General features: G+C 36.6%; 1 protein-coding gene across 1 annotated transcript in view; it reads left to right on the forward strand.

Annotated features, from left to right (window-relative positions):
- The window catches only part of RUFY2 (RUN and FYVE domain containing 2), a 50904-nt gene that overhangs the window by 19469 nt on the left and 19117 nt on the right, over positions 1-12318 (forward strand). Inside the window, 5 exon segments of the mRNA XM_081224360.1 lie at positions 628-729; positions 872-988; positions 1833-2000; positions 3955-4052; positions 6480-6599. Of these exon segments, the coding sequence (XP_081080486.1) occupies positions 628-729; positions 872-988; positions 1833-2000; positions 3955-4052; positions 6480-6599 (605 nt within the window).

Here is a 12318-nt window from a genome sequence, read left to right on the forward strand (position 1 = left end):
GAGTTGCCTTTCTGACCAAGTGTTCAGAAATTTATTTGCAAGCCAACATTGGGGAGTAGTTCCTGCTTTCCTTTCCTAGGATCCCTCTTTTCATTCTAGGCTTCAGAGCCAAATCACTTAGTCATTCATATTTAACTCTGAGAGTGAGAGCTGTCTCATATTTGTGATCATCAGTCACTCAGCATGCCCAGATTTCACAAGGGTGTCCTATTTGATTATCATGAATGTCTGTGTTACATTTTCAATAATAGCAGAACTTTCCTTACAGATGTTTTTGTCTTTACACAAGTCTTTACAGTCTTAACTGTTTACCATATAATTCTTCATATGCTTACTCATGCACTTTGTATTCAGGACATATTATAAATCATATAAGCAATATGTTTCTACTAACATACGATTTGACTGGCTAACAAAAGGAAATAGAAATAAGAGTATAATTTCTTTAATTGGTATCTTGGGATAATAGGAGCACATTTTTCTTATGAAAATTTCTGTAGATGTGAGAGATGTTTCACAAGTTTTCAAATTTTATTTTCTGTTGTTATAGTCATGAACATAACCTGTAAAGCAAGTATAAATAAAGATGTTTAAAATCTTTTTTTCTTGCCCCTGTTTTATTTTTAGTTAGCAATAGCAAAGAATAATATCATTAAACTCCAAGAAGAAAATCATCAATTACGAAGTGAAAATAAATTGATTTTAATGAAAACACAGCAGCACCTAGAAGTAAGTATAGATTGATTGCAGACAGATTGTCTTGCATCAGAAATAGCCCTTTTGGGGACCTTTGCATAGACTGGATATATCTGTGCTGTATTAATTAATAGTAGTGATTATAGAAATTAAAAGTTTTATGTTTTCTTCCTAGGTTACCAAAGTAGATGTGGAAACTGAGCTTCAAACATATAAGCATTCTAGGCAGGGGCTAGATGAAATGTACAATGAAGCCAGAAGGCAGCTTCGAGATGAATCTCAGTTAAGACAAGTAGGTTACATTACAGTTACATTAGTAAAAATGATAATTTACCCTTAAGCACCACTTAAAATCTCTATCAGCCTTATCTTCCTTGGTGTGGGATAGCAATCTGATCCCCTTAGTCCCTTCAAATTCTTTTAAACTCCTGTTGTGTCAGTGTTTTTTAAACAGTGGTTTTAAACTATGTTACAGTCTGTGTTTGTGAAATGAGTAGTTTGTGACCAGCATTATGAAAAATAGAATAGAATGATGTATTCAGATATCAATATTCAAATAGTTAAGTCATATTTAAAATTAACTTATTTTTTAACCTTTCTAAATTATGAAATACTGACAGAAAAATACAAATATGTAGCTTGATGGATTATGACATAAATACCTGTGTAACCAAACCAGGTCAAGAAGAGAGTATTGCCAGCCTTTCCATCCCTTTTGCTCTTTGTCTTTAATGTTAGGATCCTTCTGATGTAAAATTCTTGAAGAGAAGAAATTAAAACTTTGTGAAATGGGATTTTTGATTTATCTTTGGCCTTTACTGATATGGACTACTTCATTTCTTTGTTTAAGGAAAATTAATACTGAGTTTATGAGGCATAAGAATACATAATTCTCTAGCCATTAAAATAGTGATAATTAATATAATGTGGAAAATGCTTTCATTTTACAAAATGTGCATTTGAAAATATTTAGAATGTTCTTATAGAGCCTAGTTAATTCCCTATAATGGGGCTTATAACTCAAAAGGAGTAGTCTGCATAATAAATAGTAACTCCTTTTTGTTGTCATTAACTGTTGTGTATCTGACTTTGACATCCTGAAGCAGTGTGTGAATTGAGGCTGTATTGAATTGCAGGATGTGGAGAATGAGCTGGCGGTACAAGTTAGTATGAAACATGAGATTGAACTTGCCATGAAGTTGTTGGAGAAAGATATACATGAGAAACAAGATACTCTGATAGGCCTTCGACAACAACTAGAGGAAGTTAAAGCAATTAACATAGAGATGTATCAAAAGTTGCAGGTAAGGAATGTTCTCAAATTCTTGGAACTTCTTGTTATATAAATTGAAAATGAGGGACTTCCCTGGTGGTCTAGTGGTAAAGAATCCACCTTCCAATGCAGGGGATGCGGTTCCGTCCCTGGTCGGGGAACTAGGTTCCCACATGCAGTGGGGCAGCTAAGCCCTCGCGCCACAAATACTGGACTTAACGTGCCTCAACTAGAGAGCCTGTGTGCCGCAAACTACAGAGCCCGTGCACCTGGAGCCTGCGCATCACAGCTAGAGAAGAGAAAACTAGTACCCCACAACTAGAGAGAGGCCCACGCGCTGCAACGAAAGATCCCATGTGCTGCAACTAAGACCTAATGCAGCCAAAAATATATATATAAATAAAAAATAAATTGAAATGAATGTTTGTATGAAAATTCAGTTTTTAAGAGATATGAGCCCATTTTAATTGTGCCATGTCGGTAGTAAAAACCAGTGACTTCCTAAATGGAAGCTGAAGAAATGTAGCAATGTCAAAGAACAAACAAAAAAATTACCTGAATTTGTTTCTTAATGCTGAAAGATTAACAGATGAAGCTTAAATCTTTTGGGAAAATTCAGTCAAAATGTGCAAGACATTTTTGTAAACTTCTTTACACAGTATAGTCCTAAGAGATTTAATTTTGATTGAAATGCTTTACTATAATTGTTACAAATTTTCTAATAAAGTGACATTGCTGTTAAGTAGATTTGTTGCCAAAAGCCCTTTACAATTTAATTTGAAAAAATAGTGTATTTTACATGAGTTTATTCTGTCATCTTCTGAAAATATTGAAGGCTGAGGTTTTTTTTTTCCTTTATTACTTTTTTTTTTTTTTTTGACCTTGCTGCACAGCTTGTGGGAGCTTAGTTTCCCGATCAGGGATTGAACCAGCACCCTCGGCAGTGAAAGCTCAGAGTCTTAACCACTGGACCACCAGGGAATTCTCCCTTTATTACATTTTAAATGAAGACTAGTTGTAGTAGTACTGCTTTATTATATCTAGGAGTATTTTATTTTTAATTTATTTTTTATTGAAGTATAGTTGATTTACAATGTTGTGTTAATTTCTGCTGTATAGCAAAGTGACTCAGTTATACACACATATACATTCTTTTTAATATTTTTTTCATTATGGTTTATCCCAGGATATTGAACATAGTTCCCTGTGCTATACAGTAGGACCTTGTTGTTCATCCATTCTATATGTAATACGTTGCATCTACTAACCCCAAACTCCCAGTCTCTCCCTCCCCCACTCCCCCTCCCCCTCGGCAACAACAGGTCTGTTCTCTGTGAGTCTGTTTCTGTTTCATAGATAGTTTTCATTTGTGCCATATTTTAGATTCCACATATAAGCGATATAATATGGTATTTGTCTTTCTCTTTCTGACTTACTTCACTTAGTATGATAATCTCTGGTTGCATCCATGTTGCTGCAAATGGCATTCTTTCTTTTTTATGGCTGAGTAGTATTCCATTGTATATATGTACCACATATTCCTTATCCATTCATCTGTTGATGGACAGTTAGGTTGTTTCCATGTCTTGGCTATTGTGAATAGTGCTGCTATGAACATAGGGGTGCATCTAGGAGTATTTTAATCAACAAATAAACTCTGCTCATTTCAAAGAACAATCCCATAGCAAAATGGTATACAAAGCTTATAGATATTCAGGTTTAAAAATCAAAACCGGGCTTCCCTGGTGGCGCAGTGGTTGAGAGTCCGCCTGCCGATGCAGGGGACACGGGTTCGTGCCCCGGTCTGGGAGGATCCCACATGCCGCGGAGCGGCTAGGCCTGTGAGCCATGGCCACTGAGCCTGCGCGTCCGGAGCCTGTGCTCCGCAACGGGAGAGGCCACAGCAGTGAGAGGCCCACATACCAAAAAAAAAAAAAAAAAAAAAAAAATCAAAACCACTGTAGCTTTTATGTTTTTCTAAATAGGGCTCTGAAGCTGATTTGAAAGAAAAAAATGAAATAATTGCCCGACTAGAAGAAAAAACCAATAAAATTACTGCAGCCATGAGGCAGCTGGAACAAAGGTACAGCATTTCCAGTCTTAGTTTCTTTTTTCCTTTCTTTACCCCCCTTTTCTTTATTCAACTCTGACACCTGCCACAAAGACCATTAGGAAAATTTAGATTAGGAATTTTTTTTAAAGCCCAGCAGAATTTTGCCTTTTTTGTTTTGGTTGTTGCATGGAATCAAGTTGCTTTATATTAGCCTGATTCATTTGAACTTGCCATTTTGTAGATTATTTAGAAAGGCCTAATATCGGCAGTTTCATTTGGTTCAATGTATTACATAAAACAAATACACAAATAAAAACCTCGAAAAAGTGAAAAATGAACAAAATCCATGGTGGAATTATCCCTGATTGATTTCCATGCATATTGATTGTCATATCCCTTGTCATTCACCATCCCTTTATGTGAAATCAAGCTTTCTGAGTTGGCAGTTTAGTGGTGTTTCTTTGAGCTAGGACCCTCAACCTAACCCAGGAAATAATTTTGTTTAAATTGAATTGTTTTATATTGGCATTTTTCACTTTTATTGTTGGAAAGTGTAATGTATTTCCATTGACCTGTCATGTTGGTGTCAACATATGTCTTATCATTGCTTTCTTTGAATCTACTTATGAAAAACATAACTATTAATGCTTTATTGACATGAATATTCTTTTATTGACATCCTCTTTCTTCTTTTTTCTTTTTTGTTTTCTTTATCCCCATTTTTACATTTTGGACATCTTTATTACCTTTTTCTGTTTTTGATTTCTGTCCATTCCATTATGAAGTGACAATGATTTGTTAACTCAAACTAGAACAATTGCAATGTCATTGGTGAAATGTGCCAGCAGTGACACTCAGGACCAGTACAAGCTGGTCAAAGATATATCTTTCTGAAAACCACTTGTATTCAAACAGACTAAAAGAGAACCAACAATTTTATAATATATTAAATTGAAAAAGAATTTATGCTATTATGTGTTCTGAAAGGGTATTAGGAACCCTGTACACTTCTTGATCAGCTGCTGTGGTAATACACTGCCATAAAGCAGAGTGGGTGCACTTGGATTTCCAAAAATTCCTCATACCTTGTGCACAAGGGCTTATTTGAGTATTGACCCTTTGAAGGTCAGAATTTTCGAATGCAGTTTTATCTTTTTAGCTACTTTTTGATGGAAAATATAAAAATTGTTTAATAATAAGTTAATCTTTGGTTTCACAATGTGTTGGCACAGACCTTTTTCCCCATTGGCCCACTCTTTGCCTACTAGCTCCTTTACTGGTTTTTTACTATGTTTTAAAATAGTTTATAACCCAGATTGGCCATCATCTTACGCTTTAGCTCCTTGATTTTCCAGTTCCCCTTAGCCCTCTTCTGTGATAGCACAACTTCAAGGCCTACCTCACTCTGACTTTTATTTCCATTTCTGTACCCTTAGAGAAAAGCTTGGGTCTCCCATATCTCCATCTTAATATTTTAAATTTAAATTTAGATTTAGAGATAACTTGAATGTTACATTACTCTCTTTTTTCGGAAGTGGCCTTTATACTTTTGAAATGTGTGAAGGTCGCGCCATTGGCATGGTTTTAAGGAAGAAAAGAAGAGGTAATTTTTTTGGTTAGTTGAATAGAAATTTCTCTTTTGATTCCCTACAAGGACTTAATGTCCCTTGAATACTTGGGAGATGTTTTCTTATAAAAGTAGTGACGTTAAATCTAAGAAATCCTAGATGGCCATAGGAGGCAGGGAGTGGAGCTAAGCACAGGGAGAAGCAATGACTTACAAATAAAAACAGAAAAAAAGAAATTCACATTTTAAGCTAATTCAAAAAATTCAGTGATGAGGAACAAAAATGATCTCTAGAGAATGTTGCCAACTAGTAATAAATTCTTTTGAATCTTAAAACACATATAAACACACACAGAACATTGGCATAATTTAGTAAATGTATAAAGATTCTATAGGGAGGACTTGGCTGTTATTTGAAGTAATTGCAGGTCTTTGCTCTTGGCCTTGTAGCACACTTGATTCCTAGCATACACATCCTAGCATAATATATAACAATGTGGCTTCTTCACCTAGTGTAGACATAAGTACTATACTTTTCATGGTTTTGTAAAAAGGCAGTAACACACGTATTATACTTTGAAAGTTAACTCATTATGCTTTACGTAAGTGGTAAAGGCTATATTGCTTTGCATTGTTAATTATCAACAAGAAATAAAGCACATTTGAAGATAGTATTCTGGGTATATTATGTGTTATATTGAAAAAAATCACAAAACAATTTCTAGACATTGTGTGGCTCTTTCACGTTTGAGTTTGTGAGTTTTCCCCCAAACTTTGTTTTCATTTAGAAATGTTTCTATTTCCCCATTTTTCTTTTATTTGTCTTCTTCACCCTTTTACACCCTAGTTCTAGCCTCAGTTTTACCCAAAGTTGATTTGAATTACACCAGATTGCAGCAAGCAGAGAAGGCGCAAATGGACACTGAAGATGAGGACAAGAAATATCTACAAGAATGCCAGAGTAAATTCGATGGTCTGCAGAAACAAATCTCCCAAAAGGAGAAACAGCTGTGAGTATACTTGGAAATAAATACTTGTATTAACATAATTTCCCCCTCTTCCCCCCCCCCAATTTTTTTGCACATAATGGTAGACAACCTATATTTTTATTTATTTAATGATGCTGGCTAGGTTGTGGAGTTCTCCTTCCAAAAAAAAAAAAGAAAAAAAAGAAAACTAGAAAGCATAATTGTGATAAAACTTATGTTTTTGCTCCCTTTATTGTTTATAGAGTACTTTCAACTGTCTTGCTATCTTCTTGCTCAAGGAGAGTTTTATTCTTTTTGCTGTTGTTCAGCATTAAACTGATGGCCATTATGTTTCTAGATACTGAGTATAATAGGCCTTTGTAACTCAAAGGAACTTATGTTATCAAAGAAAGTGATACTTTCTGAAAACATTTTTATTAGTACTTCATATGATAGATCTATATATTACCAGCTAGGAAAGATGTCAGTATATGTCACTGAATTGAAAAAAGTAAGTTGCCGACAGTATGCTAAGTATTATCTCATTTTTTATAAAATTAAAACTGTATATGTGTGTATTTACATATACATAGAAAAGAGTTTAAAGAATACAGATTCTGGAAAATGATTATCTCAAGGGAGTGATGGTAAATTGACAGGGGTATTTTACTTTTTACTTTATAAACATCAGTATTTTTTTCCCCAATAAATATGTACCACTTTGTTATTAAAGAAAACAGCAAAACAACAATAGAAAATAAAGAGTTATATATTGGGTTGGCCAAAAAATTCGTTATATATTGGGTTGGCCAATAGAAAATAAAGAGTTATATATTGGGTTGGCCAAAAAATTAGATGCTCCAAGTTTCCTTCTTTGTGTCTGAAGAACTTCATTTAGCCATTCTTCTAAGGTAGATCTGTTGGCAACAAATTCCCTTAGTTCTCTTTCATCTGAGAATGTCTTGATTTCACCTTATTTCTGAAGGATATTTTCAGAATATCCTTAAAATTCGGAGTTGACAGTTCTTTTCTTTCAGCATTTGAAAAGTGTTGTGCCACTTTCTTTTGGTCTTCGTAGTTTCTGATGAAAGGTAGACTGTCATTTGAATCATTGTTCCTCTAGTTACCCTCAAGATTCTTTCTTTGGATTTATCCTTTTTTGCCTTTGGTCAGCTTCTTGGGTCATTAGGCTTATCTTTGCCAAATCTGGAAAAATTTCAGCCATTATTTCTTCAGATATTTTTTTTCAGTTCCACCTGCTTTCTCCTCTTCTTCTGGGACTCTCATATCATGAATGTTAGATCTTTTTTTTAGTAGTCCCATAGGACCCTGACACTATTTTTTTTTTTCGGTCAGTTTTCTTTCTGTGTTCAGATCGGGTAATCTCTGTTGTTCTGTTTTGAAATTCATTCATTCTTTCCTCATCATCTTCATTCTCCTGTTGAGACCATACAGTGAGATTATTTTATTTTTCAGTTCTAAGATTTCCGTTTGACTGTTCTTCCCTTCTAAAATTTCCTTTCTTCCTTTCAAAACTTCCTATTTATGAATTTGTTTCAAGCATATTCTTTTTTTTTCAGAGGAGGTAAAATATAAACTATTTTAAATGATACCCAAGAGTCTAAGTCACTATCTGGGCAGGAGAGGGAATTTCCAGGTAGAGGAAATGACATTTTGGGAGTTTTTTGTTTTGTTGTTTTAGTTGAACTATAGGTGATTTACAATGTTGTGTTAGTTTCAGGGGTACAGCAGAGTGATTCAGTTATACATACATCTATATATTTTTTCAGATTATTTTCCCTTATAGGTTATTATAGGTAATTACAAAATATTGAGTATACTTCCCTGTGCTAGACAGTAGGACCTGTTGGTTATCTATTTTATATATAGTAGTGTGTATATGTTGATCCCAAACTCCCCCCTTTCCCCTTTGGTAACCATAAGTTTGTTTTCTATGTCTGTGACTCTATTTCTGTTTTGTAAATAAGTTCATTTATCTCATTTTTTTTAGATTCTACAAGTAAGTGATATCATATGATGTCTGTCTTTCTCTGTCTGACTTACTTCACTTAGTATGATAATCTCTAAGTCCGTCTGTGTTGCTGCAAATGGCATTTTATGGCTGACTGATATTCCATTGTATAAATATAACGCATCTTTATTTAGTCATCTGTCGATGGACATTTAGGTTGCTTCCATGTCTTGGCTATTGTAAATAGTGCTGCAGTGAACATTGGGGTGCATGTATCTTTTCGAATTACTGTTTTCTGCAGGTATATGCCCAGGAGTGGGATTGCAGGATTGTATGGTAGCTCTATTTTTAGTTTTTAAAGGAGCCTCCATACTGTTCTCCATAGTGGTTTTACCAATTTACATACCCACCAACAGTGTAGGAGGGTTCCTCAAGCATATTCTTAATTGGTCATGGGAATATTTTTATGATGGCTGCTTTAAAATTCTTATTAGTTAAATCCAACATCTTGAATTATCTGACATGTTGCCATCTGTTGATTTTTCCTGGAATCTGTTGATTTTTCCTGGGTCTTGGTATGACAGGTATTCTTCAACTGCATTCTGGACATTTTGGGAACTATGTTATGAGACTGCATCTTACTTAAATCTTACATTTTAGCAGTCCTCTACTGAAACCACACCAGCAGGGGAACGTGGACACTGACTCTTCATACCAAGTGGGGATAGAAGCCCAGGACCATCCTGGATGGAATGGAGAAGGGTGCCTAACTAGTGGGCAGGGATTGAAATCTGTGTTTTCCACTCAGTCTCCATTGACACTGTGGAGAGGGAGAGTGGTGCCTTGTTACCATCAAGTGGGAGTGGAGTCCATGCTTCCCTCTTGGTCTGTGCTGACACCATCCTGGAGGGGAGTGGGAGAGGTACCTCACTAACCCCAGGCCAGGGTTGAAATCTAAGCTCCCCACTTGGCCTTTGCTGACACTGTGGGGAGGGTGGGAAATGCCTTGTTACTGATGCATAAGGATAAAGGTCCACGCTCTCTATGTGACTTCCACTAATACCGTAGAGGTGGATGGGGAGAGATACCTCATTACTGCTGGGTGGTGGTAAAAAAGTCCGCACTTGGCTCTTTCTCTGAATCTACAACAGTGGGAATTGGGAGGGATGCCTCATTATTGCCAGGTGAGGGTAGAAACTAGGCTCCCCATTTGGCTTTTGCTGACAGTGGTTGGGGTGGGCATGGTTTTTTCCTCTGGTGTTTTTTTTTTGGAATAGGACATTTATCGTACAAAAGGTTTCTATCACGCTAGGCTACTTCTTCCTAGCTCTTTGGCAGGAGAGAGTAGGCTTTTCTTGGGCCTTTTTTTTGTCTGTGCCCATTGCTGTTTGTGGGTTGTGGGCTTCTTCTACATCCAGTCAGAGCTATAAAGAAGGCAAAAAGAAGCCTCAGGGAACTCATCACCATGTTATTCCTTGAATCCTGGCGTTCCTAGCTGGTCTGCTTTCTTCTCTCCCCCTTTCAGAATATTCTTATGTTTGTTTATATATAATGTCTAGAGATTTTAACTGTACTTAGTTGGAGGGATAGGTAGAAATGTGTTTACTCCACCTTGTTCAGAACCAAATTAAGTTCCTTTTAAATCTACCACAAGAATAACATTTTGAGAAATTGGTATATAGAATAAGGCTTTAGGCCAGGGAGTATTACCTTGGTTGGAAACTTACATCATTTGTAAATTGTGAAACTAAAACTCACACGCACCACCCCCCCCACCAAAAAAATCCCACCACTTGGCAAACGAACATTTTCTCTTAATTTTAAGACTTCCACAAAAGCACTTTCAGGACTCCCTTGGCAACAGAAATCACAAAGAACATTTAAGTCATCAAGTTTATTAATGGTGCCAAGGGTTTTGTTGTTTAAGTCCCTATACCCTGAAATATGGAAAAATGTGAAAAGCAAGACTGGGACACTTTGCCAGTCAATAGAATACAATCTTGAAACTTCAGTACTCTGTGTTACTGAATCATTTTTCTAGAGCTTGACAAAAGGGTAGGTAAGACAAGTCTGATATTAATTCTACAATGATGCCTCTATTTGATCCCTGCCTAAAGGATGACCCGAATAATGCTCCAGGGACCTGGTCCTTCCCTGTAGGGCTAACCTACTCAATAGGTCTTGGGTACAGCTGTGGAGAGAAGATGTTTGTCCCTGCTGAAACTGTGAAAGTAATTTCATTTCTCATTAGGTGCCATTTTGGTAGAGCATAAACATGTTAACAATTTGGAGATCAAGGGGGTCCATCAGAAAAATTGGAACTGTTTCTGTAGAAATAGGCAGTTGGGACCTTGTCCAAGAAAAACAAATTCCAATTTTTCACCTAAAATGGAAATAACTTTCTTTGGTTTCTGATTATGAAAACATTACATGCTGTTGACCAAATGTAAGAAAATATGGAAAAAAGTGAAGAAAATAAATATGGGAGATACCTTTTTTTTTTGGCTGCTCTCATGGCATGAGGGAATCTTAGTTCCCCAACCAGGGATCAAACCCAAGCCCCCTGCAGTGGAAGTGTGGTGTCCTAACCACTGGACCGCCAGGGAATTCCCTGGATATACCTTTTTCTCACATTTTGATGAACATTCTTTTTGGGTATGCATAGATATTTTTTGCTTTTTATCAATAGAAAGAGGATCATGCTACATGCTCTTTAGTAGCTTGTTTATTGTATTTACTACATTATGGACATTGTATCATATCAGTTACTATAGGTCTACACTATCGTATCTCAGTTAACCTAAAGGAATCATTTAGCCTGAAAAATTGTGCTTTATTGTTTGAGTTTGCATATCTTTGATTACTAGTAATAGCCTTTTGTATTTCTTTATTTTGTGAATTGCCAGTTCATAGCCTCTAGTTTTTCCTCTGTGGTGTTCAGTTTTTTAATATTTATTTATATAAGAGCTCTTTATGTGTTTACTGTGGGTTTTTCACATACAGTGAAAATGTTTTCTAAGTTTATAGTTTTTTTGTGTGTGTTTTTTAAAAATTAATTAATTTATTTATTTTTGGCTGCGTTGGGTCTTAGTTGCTGCTCACGGGCTTTCTCTAGTTGCGGCTAGTGGGGGCTACTCCTCTTTGCGGTGCGGGGGCTTCTCATTGCGGTGGCTTCTCTTGTTGCAGAGCACGGGCTATAGGCATGCAGGCTTCAGTAGTTGTGGCTCATGGGCTCTAGAGTGCAGGCTCAGTAGTTGTGGTGTATGGGCTTAGTCGCTCCGCAGCATGTGGGATCTTCCCGGACCAGGGCTTGAACCCGTGTCCCCTGCATTGGCAGGCGGATTCTTAACCACTGCGCCACCAGGGAAGCCCTATAGTTTATTTTTAAACTTTGTTCATAGTGGGTTTTTTTTCATTTAGACGTTTTACATTTTTATATAGTTCTATTTTCCCTTTTTTTTACCTTTATGGTTTCTGCCCTTGGTGGTCAACATGTGTTTTGACAATATATTTAAAATAACTTGGGCTTCCCTGGTGGCGCAGTGGTTGGGAGTCTGCCTGCTAATGCAGGGGACACGGGTTCGAACCCTGGTCTGGGAAGATCCCACATGCCGCAGAGCGACTGGGCCCGTGAGCCACAATTACTGAGCCTGTGCGTCTGGAGCCTGTGCTCCGCAACAAGAGAGGCCCGCGCACCGCGATGAAGAGTGACCCCCACTTGCCACGACTAGAGGAAGCCCTAGCACAGAAACAAAGACCCAACACAGCAAAAATAAATAAATTAATTAA

This window comes from Mesoplodon bidens, assembly GCF_964165515.1.
Source record: "Mesoplodon bidens genome assembly, chromosome: 1".
Classification (NCBI taxonomy): Eukaryota; Metazoa; Chordata; class Mammalia; order Artiodactyla; family Ziphiidae; genus Mesoplodon; species Mesoplodon bidens.